This window comes from Cricetulus griseus, chromosome 7, assembly GCF_003668045.3.
Source record: "Cricetulus griseus strain 17A/GY chromosome 7, alternate assembly CriGri-PICRH-1.0, whole genome shotgun sequence".
Taxonomy (NCBI): domain Eukaryota; kingdom Metazoa; phylum Chordata; class Mammalia; order Rodentia; family Cricetidae; genus Cricetulus; species Cricetulus griseus.
Genome location: NC_048600.1, coordinates 9,379,168 through 9,397,214, shown reverse-complemented (window position 1 = coordinate 9,397,214; position 18,047 = coordinate 9,379,168). Strand labels below are relative to the sequence as shown.

At 40.6% G+C, this 18,047-nt stretch overlaps 1 protein-coding gene across 4 annotated transcripts in view; it reads right to left on the bottom strand.

Moving 5' to 3' along the window:
• Memo1 (mediator of cell motility 1) overlaps positions 1-18,047 on the bottom strand; it is a 97,105-nt gene that overhangs the window by 66,189 nt on the left and 12,869 nt on the right. For 2 of the 4 annotated variants that reach the window (XM_027426098.2, XM_035448343.1), the window contains one exon: positions 8,275-8,367. The exons of the other annotated variants lie outside the window; for them this stretch is intronic. In XM_027426098.2, coding sequence (XP_027281899.1) covers positions 8,275-8,367 — 93 coding nt within the window. The remainder of the gene's footprint in view (positions 1-8,274; positions 8,368-18,047) is intronic. 4 annotated transcript variants of the gene reach the window in all.

Here is an 18,047-nt window from a genome sequence, read left to right as displayed (position 1 = left end):
TGGGATTAAAGGCGTGCACCACCAACACCCAGCTACAACCATGGATCTTCCAAGCCTGAGTTAACCAGTCTTTGGACTAGAGCTACATGATGAGCACTCCTGGGCTCTTCCATTCTCAAGGACTCTGACTCAGGCTAAAGCAACCATTGGCTATTCTGGGTATCCAGCTGGCTGACTACAGACCTTAAGAGTTGTCAGCCTCAATAATTCTTTATCTCAATGATTATCCATAGATAGCTTTGGGGCTCTTTTCCTTCTGTTGGTCTGTCTTTTTTAATTTTATTTATTCATTTATTTATTATGTAGACAGTGTTCTGCCTTCATGTACCCCTGCATGCCAGACTAGGGCACAAGACCTCATTACAGGTGGTTATTACCCACCATGTAGGTGCTGGGAATTGAACTCAGGACCTCTTAACCACTGAGCCATCTCTCCTGCCCCCCCAATTGCTCTGCCTTGTACAACTTCAATGTGACAGTTTTTGTTTTATCTTATATTTTATTTTGTTATATTTTAATATTAAAAAAAAGAAACACCAATCTTCTTCCAGAGGACCTAGGTTCAGTTCCGGGCATCCACATTGACAGCTAACAACCTGGAACTCTGCAGGCACCCAGTATGCGCAAGTGATGTATAGACATGCATACAGAAAGCATCAACTCAAGAACATAAATTAAAAACCACACAAGAAATTCTTAAGTCATGTCAAACTCAGAGACAACTTAAAAGGTTTCAATTGGTTAACGATGACACAATTATCAAATCTTAAATCAGTGAGTTTACAGAACACTAGGAAAAGTATTCTCAGCCAGACATATTAGACAAACATTTAATACCAGGGATTAATTATACTCAGGAGGCAGAGGCAAGTGGCTCCCTGCTACTTTGAGGCTAGCCTAGTCTACATAGCAAGTTCCAGGATAGTCAGAGCTATATAATGAGACCCTATCAGAGAGACAGTCACAATTATTCAGACTATCAGTAAGGATATTTCTGGACAAGATTAACATTTAAATTGCTCTCTCTAAAGTAAGTGGCCCTCATCCAAATAGGTCTAAATAAAACAAGATTGATCCTCTTCAAAGTAAGAGAAACCTTAACAGAGAGATAGACTGACAGATAAATTAAAAAACCTACATAGCAAAGCAAACAATTAAGTAACAGGATAGCATTTGGAAAAATCTTCACTAGCTATACTTTTTCATATCTACTTACTCATAAGGAAAAGCTTATAGTGCCATAGCATGCAAAGAAATTACAACAAAAAGTTTAAATACCAAACAAATTGATGAGTTTATCATCTTATTTAATCTTAAATAAATGTTTATTTATTTGTGATTTTACATTAATTTTAGAGATAATTTAATTTTCCTAGAACAGCCATTCTCTTGTATCAGAAAAGTTACTAGGCCCAGTTAATCAATTAATAAAACTATATTAGATACACAAACTTTCTAGCAATATTCCTAATCTCTAACATTTAAACTGCAAGTTGCACATTAGACTTACTGTTAAGTGAATAGGCAAGCTACCAAGCTATATATAGAATGATCGAAAGTTTATACACAGACACAGAAAATTATAGGCATCATGTTTACCTATATTCTATAAATCTATAATGTGGGTTACTTTTTATATTTTTAATATTAATAAATTATAGGCAGTTACAAAATGGTTAAGAATCGGCCCCATGTGTCCTTTGCCAGTTTCTCCAGTGGCAACATTTACATAAGTATACAACATTAACAGCAGGAAACTGACATTGGTCCAATGACTATGGGGACATGTGCCACCTATGTACATGTAGGTCCAGCTGAGTAAGACACAGGACTCCTCTACCACAGAAACCTTCATCATGCCCCTTCAGGTTACACCTGTTCTCCCTGCTCCCTTATCACTAATACCTAACAACCAGGTCTGTTCTCAGTCACCATAATTTTGTTATTTGGAGACTATTCTTAAGTAAAATCATAGAAAATGTTGACTTTTTTGGGGGTGGGGGTTCAAGACAGGGTTTCTCTGTGTAGCCCTAGTTGTCCTGGAACTCACTTTGTAAAGCAGCTGGTCTGAACTCACAAGAGATCCACCTGCCTCTGCCTACTAAATGTTGGGATTAAAGGTGCTCACCACCACCTCCAGCTAGAATGTGAACTTTAAAATTGCCCTTTTATACTCAACATATGGGAGCTTTTTTGTTGTTGTTGTTGTTGTTTGTTTTTCAAGACAGAGTTTCTGTTTTGGTGTCCTGGAACTAAAGTTTCTGGGTATCCAAATGTTAAAAATCACTTAACATGTGATTTCTGGCTATATTTAGCCTCATTTTCTAACACTGTGTTACCTATCAATTTTGTATTCAAGTTCCAAATATTTTTCCTTGTTTTTAAAAATGATTTATTTATTTTTAATGTGCATTGGTGTTTTGCCTATATGTCTGTCTGTGTGAAGGTGTCAGATCCCCTGGAACTGAAGTTACAAACAGTTGTTGGATCCCATGGGGGAGCTGGGAATTGAACTTTGGTCCTCTGGAAGTGCAGACAGATGAGCCATCTCTCCAGCCCCTTTACTTCTTTTTTTTTTTTTAATTTGGGAATCTCACATCATGCACTCCAGTCTACGCCCCCCCTTCCCCCCCCCAAAAAAAAAATAAGAAAAAATTTCATTTTTTGTTGTCCATTGGAGCATGGTCAAACTCCTAATGGCAGCCCCCCAAGGAAAGGTGTGTCTTTCTCCACCTGCACCCCACCAGAAACCAGCAACTGTGGAGAGCTCTACATCTGGATCAACAAGCAGCAGGAAGAGGTAGAGACACTGGGCCTGGCTTGAGCCCACCCCCAAATGACACACTCCCTCCAACAAGGCCACACATCCTAACAGTGCCATTCCCTACCCATGCAAATATGAGTCTGAGGGGCCGTTCTTACTCAAACCACCACGGGCAAACAGCCACATTACCTGATTTATATTTAAGTTTTACAATATAAATTTATGAGACAAGTACAGTAAGAAAACATGATTTAATACATAAACTAGCAGTAACTTTTGCTATCACTTATTCAGAAAATTGTTATCAGACAAATAGCATCTAGTCAGATGAGTCACTGTCATTCACGAAGCATTCTGTGAACTCTTGCTCTGTGCAGAAGATGCTACAGGCGCTGGGAATACAAAATTCATAGTGGTGATGTAACCTTCTACTCTGAGCAGTAAATCTTTAAAAAATAATAACCATGACCTCATCTTCTACTCTCAATAGTCCAGCTTTCTTCCTTGAGGCTCAAAGCAGTACACAGACATCTAACTAACTGTGCTGTGTACTACAACTATTTTTGAGTTTTTCTTCAAAAGCTATCTGGGTCTCACCTTTATATAATTCTACTTCAACAGGTTTCTGATAATTCTTTACCTCAAGAAGCTAGGAAATACATCAAAATCTGCTGTGACATAAATTACTCTTCCTACAACCCCCTTGAGAATTACATCAAAATAAGTCACTGTAATTAATGGAAAGGATATGTAGGAACTTGCACAGGATATGCTGAGGAGGGAGGTACAGAGAGAAAGATTAAAACTGATAACCATGGGCTGGAGAGAGAGCTCAGCAGTAAGAAACACTGCTATTCAAGGACCCAAGTTTGATTGCTACCACCAATATCAGGCAGCTTACTAGTGCCTGGAACTCCAGCTGAGGGAAACCAACATATTCATGTGCATATACCCACACACAGATACACATAATTAATTTTTATTTAAATACCTAAAAAAAAACAAACCTGGTAACCACTACTATAATAAAGAGCTCTAGCCGGGTGCAGTGGAGCATGGTTTTAGTCCCAGCACTTGAGAAGCAAAGGCAGACGAATCTGAGTTGGAAAACAGCCTAGAATCCCAGAAAAGTAAATTCCACAACAGCCAGAACTACAAAGAGAGACCCTGTCATATTAATTGGTTGTAATTTGATGGCAAGCTGCTGCCTTTGAATGGGTTTCAATGAGAGATGTCCCCCATAGTCTCAAATATATGAACACTTGGTCCCCTAGTTAATGTGCTATTTGGGGAAGATTATGGGACCCTTAGAAGCTATAGCCTTCCTAGAGAAAGCATGTCACTAGGGGTGGGCTTTGAGAGTATACACCTCACTCCACTTCTAGTTCTTTCTCTCTGCTTCATATCTAAGGTTCAAAGTGTGAAAATCTCCTGCTGCAATGTCAAACCCCAAACCCCACCATTATAACTTCTCCCTCTGGACTCATAAGCTAAAGTATTTTTTTTTTATTTCATAAGTTGCTTTAGGTCTCAGTGTTTTATGACAGCCAAAAAAAAAAAAAAAAAACCAACTAATACACCTATTATGGATAAGGCCCTAGATCCAATCCTTAGCACTCAAGAAAGAAAATGCTAGGAATGGTGACATGCTTTTGTAATCCCAGCACTCTAGAAGCTGAGGCAGGAGAATTACCAAGAGGTCAAGGCTCAAAGTCAGCCTGGGTTACACAGCAAGACTTGTGTGAAAATAAAAAGAAAGGGTTTGGGTTGTTGCTATTGTTGTTGTTTGCAATGATGGATTAACCCATGTCTCACACATTCTAGACAAGCATGCCACCACTGAAGAGTATCCCTAACCCAGCTTTCCTTCTGTGTAACTGCCAATAAAGAAGTAAGCTTTTTTTTTTTGGGGGGGGGTGTTCAAGACAGTTTCTCAGTATAACACTCTGCAGACCAGGCTGGCCTATAACTCACAGATATCAACCTGTTTCTGCGTCCAGAATGCTACAATCACAGGCGTGTGCCACCACCACCCAGCTCAGAAGTAAGCATTTTTAAAGCTCAGAGGACATCTCTTCATGATCCCCAAGACCCTTTTACAAAGCACAACTTTTGTAATTATACTAATGTCAATTTTTTCATAATACTGAAACATTGTTTGCTGCCTTCACTGGACTGGTATTTCCCCTGATGTTTCCTTGACAACCTTGGAGGACATATGAACTTCAGATGCCCCATTAGCAGATGCAAAACTGTAGTAGCACTCACTGCATCCTTCACCACTCCACCTTCAACTAAAAGTTCATACAGAAAATGTCCTTGGCAAAACTGTAACTATTACACAATAAATCTCAATCCTTGGGTGCCCAGCTTTTCATACTCTGCACACTAAAATAGGTGATGGCTATGTCAATGAAGCGCATGACTGAGCTGCAAGAGAACTAACCACTTACAAACAGAACACCATTTTTCTTGAGAAAACAACTGGCAAATAATGATTACTTAATCTTGGGTATTTAGCAGACATTTCCTTGGAAATGAACAATGAACTTGTCACATCAAAGGCAAAGCTGACAATATTTATTGCTAAATTATATATTTCAGGCTTTTCAATTTTGCAAAACTTGCTTCTACCACTACAGTTTAACAGCTTCCTAAGTCAAAAAAAAAAAAAAAATGTTCTGAAGAGAATGGTGATATTAAAAAGAGTGGATCTTTGACAATGAACAATGAAATGTGCAAACAATTAGTAGATCTTATAACTCAAGGAATAAATATTTTCCAAATGACTAATGCATGGTGTTTAGTACAATTTTTAAAGGAAAACTACCATTTGTTGAGTTTCAGGGTGGCATCAAAAAACACCTGTAAGTATCTGAAGTCTCTGAACATGCTTTGCCTTTTCCAAACACTTACTTACATGGAGCCAGATACTACTGACATGCCTCAAGAAAAACATATATCACCAGAGGGTCAACATAGCAGAAGATACAAGAATCCAGATGTTTTTTATTGAACAACACATTAAGGATATTTGTAAAAATATAAATTAGGCTGGGCGGTGGTGACACATGCTTTTAATCCCAGCACTAGGGAGGCAGAGGCAGGTGGATTTCTGTGAGTTTGAGGCCAGCCTGATCTACAAGAGCTAGTTCCAGGACAGCCAATTCTCTGAACCAATTCTCTGGCCCCTAGAATACATTTTTTTAACTTTTATATCTTATTCTGGTTTCAGACAAACAAAGGGTATAAATCTTCCGCTTTTGTAGGATATGATGCAGAACTCCAGTGCTAGCAACTTAATACTTACAGCAGAAAAGGGCTGGTCAATCTGAGTTCTAAGGCAAAAGGGAGAATATTTTGTTCTGTTTTTGAGCCAGGGTCTCACGTATTAAAAGCCAGCCTGAAACTCTATGCTAAGAACTTCTGATTCTCTAGTTGCCACCTCCCAAGCATTGGGAGTCCAGAACCTTGCGTATGCATGCACTCTAAAAACTGAACTACTTTGCACAGCCACACAAGGAAAAAAATTAATTATATCATAAATCAGTCATGAAAAGCTCAACACATTATAAATTAAACAGTAACTGACAAAATAAGAAAAGTGGTAAGACGAAAGATTTTTATTAACTTTTACTTTTTAAAGTTGTACTTTTAAAGTTGTAGAGAGCGGGGGCTGGAGAGATGGCTCAGAGGTTAAGAGCACCGACTGTTCTTCCAGAGGTCTCGAGTTCAATTCCCAGCAACCACATGGTGGCTCACAACCATCTGTAATGAGATCTGGTGTCCTCTTCTGGTGTGCAGGCATACATGGAAGCAGAATGTTGTATACATGATAAATAAAATCTTCAAAAAAAAAAAAAGTTGTAGAGAGCACTTGTCTAGCAAGAACCAGGCCCTGTGTTCTATTCCTAAGCACCATGAAGAGAGGAAACTACATTGTGCTCTGTGCCTTCAGTCACAAAAAACTTCATCTCTGACCACTTTCAGATGAAGCTTGCATAATATAAGTTTTCACATCTTTCTCTCAAAGTTACAATTAATTTAATTCTTAAAATCTTCTGTCACCTTTCTTAGTAATACAATTTTAAAGGGTATTATTTCTTTCCATAATGATTAACATCCCATACTAAGAGATATTGTTATTGCTGTACCTTTTTTTGCAAATAAAGTTTTATTGAAAAACTGCCACCTATTCATTTACATAATAACCACAACTATTTTCATGATGCAAAGATAGAACTGAATAGGTACAAAGGCATATATAACACAGCCTGCAAAACCAATGTATTGACAATCTGAACCTTTAGAAAACACTTAAAATTTTAATTTCGCCGGGCAGTGGTGGCACATGCCTCCCAGCACTAGTTGAGTTCGAGACCAGCTTGGTCTACAAGAGCTAGTTCCAGGACAGCCTCCAAAGCCACAGGGAAACCCTTCTCAAAAAATAATAATAATAATAATAATAATAATAATAATTTCAACTCAAGATGAAAACCCCAGGACAGATCTTCTCACTGCTTAGAGCAGTGTTTTCTCAATCTTCCTAACCATTTAGTACAGTTCCTCATTTTGTGCTGAGCCCCTCAACCATAAAATTATTTTCATTGCTACCGTTATGAATCATAATGTAAACATCTGTTTTCCCATGGTCTTGTGACCCAAGGTGTCATGACCCACAGTTAGAGAACAACTGGCTTAGAGTGAAAATTATACCTTGCTCTTCATTCTCACTCTAGAGGGAGGGAAAATAGTAGAGAAAAAAGAAAACAAATTCCCTTAGAAAAACCTTAGGGTCCACTCATAAGTTATTATCTCTGGGAAATTGAGAGAGAGAGAGAGAGGCTGTCCCTAAATCAGATATAGAATCAAAAAAGGTTATTACAGGGCTAGTGACCTGAGTTCAACCCAAGACTTCCATGGTAGGAGAGAATAGATTGCTGCAAAGTATCCTCTGATCTCCACAAAAGTACTTTGGCACATGCACACACACCCATAAATACATACTTTTACACACACGAAAATAAATGCAATAAAATTTAAAAAGAATGGCTATATAGTCTATGTAAACAAAAGCCCTGTTACAAATAACAGATGAACATAAAAGCAAATCCATTACTATCATTATCACCGTTAAACATTACTCTCCAGGTAGGTACTAACCAATACTATTGGAGAAGAAAATAATTAAAAACTAAAGGCAAAAAACTTGGTAAATAAGCCGGGCATTGGTGGCACATGCCTTTAGACCCAGCACTTAGGAGGCAGAGGCAGGCGGATCTCTGTGAGTTCGGGGCCAGCCTGTTCTACAAAGCGAGTTCCAAAGCAATACAGAGAAACTCTGTTTCAAAAAAATCAAAAAACAAACAAAAACCCAAAATCGTGTTAAATAAGTAAAATTATCAGTGAATGCAAATATGACTATATTCCTAGAAAAGTAACAAACAAATACACACACCAAAAGCTTCTATGCATGCAACAATTCAGGAAACCTAATAAAGAAAACTGACCATGTAAGTAAGCAATACTGAAGGGCTGGCAATCTTGCCCAGTGATGGAGTGCTTCCCTAGTACACCCAAAGCCACGGGTTTAATCCCCAGCACTGAAAAAAAAAAAAAACCAATTAGGAAATCAAACATCTGTAAACGAGAGAAGGGAGAGGGAAACTTTAAAAATACAATTTCTCTCAAAGTTTCTTTATAAACTAAGTAAAATATGAGTAAAAGAAACCTTCAACAGGGGGCTGAAAAGATGGCTCAGCAGTTAAGAGCACTGGCTGTTCTTCTAGAGGACCCAGGCTCAATTCTCAGCAACCACGTGGTGGCTCACAATTGTCTGTAACTCCAGTTCCAGGAGACATGACAGCCCCACACAGATATATAAGCAGGCAAAACACCAATGCACATAAAATAAAAATAAATAAAAACAACACATCAACAGTGCTTTCATTTGGGTTTTAGTTTTAGTAAGTAGAAAGCCTAATTTTAAATTCATATGTAAAATAAGCAACCAATAATTAAGCTCATAAAACAAGTACACAGGGAATAATTGCAAGGCATATTGTTGTACGTCTGATGAACCCCGTATGCAGTAAGTAAATAAATGGAAAGTATCCAGGAAATTCCTGAAACAGAAGAGAAGTAATAGTAACTCTAAAACTATTATAATAAAAACTGTATTAACAGACACAAGAATGAGTCAACGAAATCAAATTGGCTGTCTGTCTAGAATACTAGAATTCAATATAATCATAAACCTAAATTTTTATATTATGTTCAAAATAGAATATAAAAGGGATATTATAGTAATGGCAATAAAGTAGGTTCATATCTCAAATTTAATTATCATAAACTCAAAATGGATAAAAGATGGAAATGTAAAAAAGTGAATGAAACAATTAGAAGCATACACTGGGAAGAAAGCCAAAAGCACATAATGAGAGCAATTCATACAGCAGCAATGAAAAAAACATTACTGAACATCACAAACTTCTTAGAGTCAGGCATCTTTGCCCATGTCTGCCCTAGAACTCAGGAGACTGAGGCAGAAGGCTCACTTCAAATACAAGGCCAGTTCCAGGTGAGCCAGCAACACAGTAAGAACTCACAAAACCAGGAGGCTGGAAAGAGGGTTCAGCATGTTCTTCCAGATGAACTGAGTTCAGATCCCAGCACTCACTCAGGTGGTTCACAACCACCAGGGGAGCCAACACCCTCTTCTGCCTCAGGTACTGAACTAAGGCGCCCAAATTCATTCATAGACAAACATATGCACATAAGTACAATATTTTAAATGAATTTAAATGAAAAGGGAAGGCCAGGCGTTGGTGGCACACGCCTTTAATCCCAGCACTCGGGAGGCAGAGGCAAGTGGATCTCTCTGTGAGTTTGAGGCCAGCCTGGTCTCCAGAGAGAGCGCCAGGATAGGCTCCAAAGCTACACAGAGAAACCCTGTCTCGAAAAACCAAAAAAAAAAAAAAAAAAAAAAGAAGAAGAAGAAGAAGAAGAAGAAGAAAAGAAAAAGGGAAGCCAGCAGTGGTGGCTAGATGAAGTCCATCTAGTCTTCAGGAGGCAGGAGCAGGACTGGTGAAGTGATTCAGTGGGTAAAGACACTTGCTGCCAAGCATCATAACTTGAACTCAATCCCCAGCACCCATGTGGTAGAAGAAAAAGACAACCAATCTCCAAGTTGTCTCCTGAGTGCTGCCACACATATGCCATGGCATACACAATAACACAGACAGACAGACAGACAGACAGACAGACAGACAGACAGACAGACACAGACACAGACACAGACACAGACACAGACACACACACACAAACCAAACTTCCAAAAATGTTTAGAAAATTTAAGGCCAAGATTGGTACTGTACTTTAATCCCAGCACTCAGAGGCAGAAGCAAGAGGATCTCTCTGAACTCATATTCAGTCTACATAGTGCTTGAGTTCCAGGCCAGCCAAGAGTACATAGTGAGACTCTCCCCCCACCCCACCCACCCCCAAGCAACGTATTTTCAAGAGACACAGTAACACAGTCAAGAAGACCACTCCAGTGGGCATGGTAACATATACCTTTATTCTCTAACACTCAGGAGGCAAAGGCAGGTGGAACTCTGTGAGTTCAAGGACAGCCTGATCTATATAGCAAGTTCCAGACTAGCTAGAGTTATGTGGTGAGATTAAAAAAGAACATTCCTGCAAGGTGGAGGCACAAGCCTTTAATCCCAGCCCTAGGGAGGCAGAGGCAAGGGCCAGCCTGGTAACAACATGGCCAGGGCTACACAGAGAAACACCTGTATTGAGGGGAGGGAAAAAAAAAAAAAAAAAAAACACTCCAAGATGGAGGCCAACCTGCTGGTTTATATATTGAGTTCCAGTCCACAGACCCAAAGTAAAAATAAAATAAAAATCCTGACTCGAAAAACCAAAATAAATAAAATAAAATGGAGCTGAGATTACAGCACAAGCAAGAATGTGCTTAAAAATTAAAATGTACTGTCTGGAGATGGGTCAGCAGTTAAGTATGAAACTTAAGAAACTTGAGCAGGTAAGACTGAAAGAGCATGTCAGGTGGTGGTGTCACACACCTTTAATCCCAGGCAGAGGCAGGTGGATCTCAGTGAGGTCAAGGCGAGCCTGGTCTACAGAGCGAGTTCCAGGACAGCCAGGACTACACAGAGAAAGCCTGTCTCTAAAACAGAAACAAACAAAAAAGACTGAAAGAACAGTTAAGAGCTCTTGCAAAGGACCCAAATTTGGTTCCCAACATCCACATAAGGAAGTTCACAACTGCCTGTAATTTCAGCTCCAAGGGGATGCCACGCCTTGCCCTCCCCAGGCACCTGGACTCACTTTGGGTCCAATCCCCAGTATCCTTGCCCAATACTCCTACTTGAGTTATTGTTTCCTTAAGCAGGCACAGAGTGTAACATCCAGGGGCTGGAACAAGACTCAGTGATTAAGAGCACTGGTGGCTCTAACAGAGGACCCAGGTTCAATTCCAGTGCCCACATGGTGGGTCACAACCCTTTATAACTCCAGTTCAGTGGCCACCAGGCACACAATATGCACAAATATATATACAGACAAAACACCCATACATACAAGCACATATAATAACTTTTTTAAAAAGTGTGACATTCCACAAAGCAAAACAAGGAACAACTTCTGTAAAAGAATAATTTCCAGTCCTCAAAGGCTATAAATCCCTGAAGCTACTACACTTCAAGGCAGAAATACCTCACTCGCCGGGCGGTGGTGGTGCTCACCTTTAGTCCCAGCACTCGGGAGGCAGAGGCAGGTGGATCTCTGTGAATTTCAGACCAACAAGAGCTAGTTCCAGGACAGCCTCCAAAGCCACAGAGAAACCCTGTCTTGAAAAACCAAAAATACCTCACTCATATTATGTGTCATTCAAAAAAAAAAAAAAAAAAAACCCAAAACATAATATTTGATAGAATTAAACAGATCGGGGGAAAAATTCAAATAGGAAACCCAATGTGGTAGGTAGTACATGCCTAAATCCCATCGTTCAGTAGGTGGAGGCAGGATTATTGTGAGTTCAAAGTCATTCACCCACAGAGCAAATTCTAGGTTAGTCTGGGATACATAAGACTGTTTCTATTTTTCTTTATTTTAATTTTTTAAATGTAGATGTGGATGCAGTTAGTTCAGTGATAGGCCCTGGGTTCAAGGCCCATCATTAGAGAGAGAGAGAGAGAGAGAGAAAGAGAGAGAATGAATCATGACCCACGGCAGGAGAAAAATTATTATACCGAAGCTCAGCTACCATTAAAAAGACATGATTAGGATATGAAAACAAAAGAAAAGCAACTGGAGGGGCTGGGAAGATGGCTCAGTCGGTAAAGGGCTTGCTGCACAAGCAGGAGGACCTGAGTTCAATCCCTATAGCTGTCATTAAAAGCCTGGCATAGTGGCGCAGCTCTGGGGAGGCAGACAGGTGGATCCTTGGGGTTTACTGGCCAGCCATCAAGCGTAATTAGCAAGCACCAAGCAGTCAGAGACTCTCAAAAATACAAAGTAGACAGCCTCTGAGGAATGGCATCAAAGCTGACTTTCTGGACACCATGTACGTGTACACACACACACACACACACACACACACACACACACACACACACACACACACAGAGGCAGGCGAGCTGGAGAGCACTATAGTTAAGAGACATTGCTAGTCTTGCAGAGAATTGAGTTAGGCAGCACACAGCTACCTTTAACTCCAGCTCCAGGAGATCATTTCCACTCTCCAGCATAGGCACCTATGTAGGGAGTAACCCTAGCCCCGCCCAATAGTCCTGGGGCAGGTACCAGGTGGACCTGGGGACTCGCCCATAAGGGTGGGGTGAAGGAAAGCCGGCATGACGTAAAGGGGGCTTCTTAAAGGACTGCACGTGGGGACCGGGCTCTTTGTTCTGGCCGCGCTGGCTGGGTTCTTAACCTAGCTCTGGCCTGTGTTTCACCCGGTTGTGCTTGGAAATAAAGAGACCTTAATCCAATACACCTACACTCACAAACATACATACATGTAATCAAAAATAATTAAAATAACCTGGGTGGTGGTGGCACACACCTTTGATCCCAGCACTGTGAGTTAGAAGCCAACCTAGTCTACAGAGCTAGTTTTGAGACAGGCTTCAAAGCTACAGAGAAACCCTGTCTCGAGAAGAGGAAAAGAAAAAAGAAAAAAAGCATGCACACACACAAAAAAAAAAAAAAAAAGAAAGAAAATAACATATTTAACCACAGCACTGGAAGTAGATCTCTTTGAGTTTGAGGCCAGCCTAGTCTACAAAGTGAGTACCAGGCCACCCAGGGCTACAAAGAAGGCCCTGTCTCTAATAACAATTATTATCATTATTATTAATTAATCTTCCAAGGCAAGATGTGCTCACTGGTACAATAACATGGCTGTTATAGGAGCAATCAACCCCTTTCTGACTAAATAGGTGGCCTGCTACACTCAGCCTTCTGATGTTCCTTGACTCCAAACTTTCCTAAATAAAGGCAAAGCACCCCAATCAGAACTTTGGGAAAAAACAAAAAACAAAGAGAAGCCCCTACTGTTGTTGTTTGGGCAAAATGAACTGGTGTCCAGCTGTGCCCTCCATTTTTCATGTTTACAGTCATGAGTTAGTGCTACTCTCAGCCTTGACCAGAGAGGCTTCTGTTTGCAGCGGCAGCAGTTCATTCAGAGTCATGACTGAGAGTCAGTGACTGCTGAGTGCTCAGCCCAGAACAGGGCACCTAGATCGCCCCTTATAAGGCTCAGAGAACATCACAAAAGGTGGTGGGGCGAAAAGTATTAGGCAGAAGATAGTAGAAGTGATAAGAAACACTAGCTTCTGGACTTGACATGGCCACTGTCCTCATGAACTTACAGCAAGTGTGGTTATCTGCACTCAGTGGGGCCAGTCAACCTCCCATCATGGATGGGGAGGGACTCCTTGACAATTATTGGCTGCTAGTTCAAGCAGTCATTTTCTTCAATGATAAAGCCACCAGTATTAAGCTGCCCAGTCTCCAGTAAATAACACCCCGCCCACACCCTTTCAAGGAACTCTAATTAAACTCAGTGGATCACAAAACAAACAAATAAAACAATAGGCATGAAAATAAGAGTTAGGAGCTGCAGAGGTGGCTCAGTCATTGGGAGCACTGGCTGCTCTTCCAGAGGACCTGGGTTCAATTTCCAGGCCCCACAGGGCAGCTCACAACTGTCTGTAACTCCAGTTCCAGAGGATCTGACACCTTTACACAGACATACATGCAGGCAAAACACCAATCCACATGAAATAAATGAATTTGTTTTTTTAAAAAAGAGGCATTTGTTGGGAATAGGCTCAGGGTGAGTGAGATGAGAGAAGGTAATGGGAAATGAAAATTACCAAAATACACAATATTCATGTATGAAGTTGTTCTTAAAATATTTAAGTGAAGGAAGTTCTCGGTGTGCTACAATATGGGTAGATTTGAAAAGCACTATACTAAATGAAATATAACAAAAAACAGAGTAATTGCTGGGCTGGGGAGAACAGGAAGTCCTTGTTTAAAGGACAGTGTCTTTCACCTGAGGAAGGAAAGCCCATGTGGAGGTGGATGAGGCAATGGCCACAACAATGTGCATATATTAAACACCACAGAACTTCACTCAGGTACTGTTGACAATGGTAAAAGTTAGATTACACATACTTCCCCAAATTAAAAAAAAAAAAAAGTATCTTTTTATACCTAGGGCCTTAACAGTTTTTTGCCATCAATGTGATTTTACAGTGAACTCATTTTTATTTTAAAGGTATGTTGAACCATAATGTACCACCCTGAGGGGTGGAAGGGAGTGGGTAAATGAATTGTTCTTTCAGGTAGATGAGCCCCCACCTACCTGAGTAAACTCCAGTAAACATTTTTTTAAGATTTTTATTTATTTATTATGTTTATAACATTCTACTTTCATGTAAATATGCACACCAGAAGAAGGCACCAGATCTCATAACAGATGGTTGTTAGCCACCATGTGGTTGCTGGGAATTGAACTCAGGACCTCTGGAAGAGCAGCCAGTGCTCTCAACCTCTGAGCCATCTCTCCAGCCCCCTCCAGTAAACATTTAAATACCAACATCTAGATGAGTTTCCCTGGATGGCAGTACTTCATACATGTCACATACCACAGTAGAGGAAAGGATAGCAGACTCCATCTGATTGTCCTGGGCACCACCCCATGAGATTTTTTTTCCCCTCTGCTAATTTTAATCTATATCTTTTCTCTATAGTAAATCATAACCTTAAATATAACCACTTTTCTGAATTCTTTGGTCCTTCTATCCAATCATCACATCCTAGGCTAATCTTAGTGACCCTACAGACAGCAAAACATGAATTATTGTCCTAGGTAGCCTTAACTGTCAACCTGACAGCCTGGAGTCATCTGAAAGAACCCTCAACTGAGGGACTGTCTAGCTCAAATTGGCCTATGGGCATGTCTGGGGGTGGGGGTTGACTACTAATTGATATAGGAAGGTGCAGATGACGTGCCACCACTGGTCCTTGGTTCTACAAGCAAGCTGAGCAAACCAGAAATGCAAAGCAGCATTCCTCATGTCTGCTTTAGTTCATCCTGAGTCGCTGCCCTGACTCCACTCAGTCATGACCAATACCGAAAAATGTGAGATGAAATAAGCCTTAGGCAGGGATCCTGGGCTAAATAAGAAAACATGAATCCGGGAGAACCCAGAGAATGAGCCAGAAGGCAGCATTTCTCCATGCTCTCTGCTTCAGGTTACTTTATGAGTTCCTCCTGCCCTGACTTGTCTCAATGACATACTTGAATAAAGTCTTTCTTCTTCTCCTAAGCTGCTTCTGGTCAAAGTGTTTTGTCACAGCAACTGAAGAAACTGAGAATAGAATAAACCATAAGTATTAACCATAAGAAAGCTGAACTGGTAACAGGCCACATCACCCAGAGCACACCTGCTCCCATCTGATCTCAGAAGCTATGCAGGGGTGCCCCACACCTCAGGCATAAACTTATTCTGGAAAACAGTAAGTGAAACCAAGGTGGGGGGGGCAAGCCCCAAGTATACTTGGAAATTTCAACAGAGCTTCAGAAATACTTAGAAATAGTAAAGAAAATCAACACACATCTAACAATCCAACTTTATCTAATTAGAGAGCATCCAACCACACAATTAAAGAAAAGATACATTGTTTCCAAAAGAATATGGCAGACTCACATAACCAAATGTGGTGACCCATGCCTGTAATTCCTGAACCCAGAATGTGGACGTGGGAGGGTCAGAAGGCCAAAGTCACCCTCAGTTACACAGTCAGCTGAAGGCTATTCTGGGCTAAATGAGACCCTGTCTCAAAACACAGGGAGCTGGAGGGTCAAATGGCTCAGGTGGTACAGGTGCTTGCTGCAAACCTGACAACCAGAGTTCAATCCCAGGACTCAGAGTGGAAGGAAAAAACCAACTCCTCCTTCAAGTTGTCATCTGACCCCAGCAAGTTCTCTATGGTGCTAAAAAAAGGTTTTGTTTTGTTTTGTTTTTATTTTTGTCAATACTTATCTGAATAACATTCAGCAAGTATGGTATGCTTTCATATCCTCTCTCATCTTTGATACTTTGTAATTCAAGATAATTACTTTACAACTATAAAAATACTTTTAAAATCATTTTCTTTATAGTTATAAAGATGCATATTAGCTGGACAGCGGTGACATACACCTTTAATCCCAGCACTCGGGAGGCAGAGGCAGGTGGATCTCTGTGAGTTCAAGGCCAGCCTGGTCTACAAAGTGAGTTCCACAACAGCCAGGGCTACACAGAGAAACCCTGTCTTGGGGGGAAAATGATGATGATGATGATGATGATGATGATGATGATGATGATGATGATAATAATAATAGGGCTGGAGAGATGGCTCAGAGGTTAAGAGCACTGGCTGCTCTTCCAGGGGTCCTGAGTTCAATTCCCAGCAACCACATGGTGGCTCACAACCATCTGTAATGAGATCTGGTGTCCTCTTCTGGCCTGCAGGCATACATGCAGGCAGAACACTGTATACACGATAAATAAATAAATCTTTAAAATAATAATAACGATGATGTAGGTAGGTAAATAAAGATGCTTACTGATTCCAAATAGTTCAAACCCCTAAGCTCATATTTCTCTAAGTGTGACTCATAAAATGAAGTCCCCTCCAGTTTCTCAGCTATAAACTGGCAGGATGGGAGTGATCAAAGGCCTGTCTACTGTCATATACCTAGCAACAAGATTAGTTAAAATTAACATATAAGCAAGCATGTTTTATAAGCTATAAAAATGATACATAAGTATAAGCTAGGTACTCACAATATCCTGTGGAACTATTTGAAATGGAAAAGAGAATTTTCAGTGTTGGGGCACCTAGCTCAGCAAAGCTCTCCGGCCCTAACATTAAATTCTACTTTTATAGTCAAACCGGCTCTTCCACTTAATTACACCTTAAACAAGTTACTCAATCTCTCTGAGTCATATCTATAAATGGAAATAACAGCAACTTATTGTCATTGGTTAGAGATTATACACAAATACATGTATGTAGTGTACCAGTAAAATAAATCTAATGAAGGATTTTTTTTTTTTAAGATTATTTCACTGATTTTAATTTTCCCCGTGAAGACCAGGAGTGAATGGGAATCAGAATCTGGTCTTCTGGAAGAGCAGTACACATTCCTCACCCTGAACTATCCCTCCAAGGTTTACTTTAATGTGTATATGTATGCGCCTGTGTAAGTTTAAGCACACTCCTGAAACTGGAGTGGCAGGAAGTGTGAACAGCCCAATATAGGGACTAACTGTCCTCTTCAAGAGCAGTATGTGATGCCCGGCTTTGGGGGGGTGGGGGCACACCTTTAATCCTAGCAGGCAGGGCTGCTGTAATTTAAGAAAATCGGCTCTGGAGAGAAAGACGCCTTGGGGCAGGGTTCAAGCAGAGGGGTTTTTCTATTGGGGAAAGGGAAGGGGGGAAAACAGGCCTCTAGGGACAGGAGGAGCAGGAGAAAGGAGAGAGGAGAAAGGGGGAAGAGGGAGCGAGGGAGGGAGGGAGGGAGGGAGGGAGGAGGGAGGGGAGAGACAAAAGGATGGGAGGTGGGCAGGGCCCTTTTAAAAGGGAACATAGTGAATGTGCACAGGAGATGCTCAGTGGCTGCAGCTGAGGGCATATCCTGTTAGAACCCCCAGGACAGCCAGTACAGATGCCTGAATACTGACAAGAGCTACAC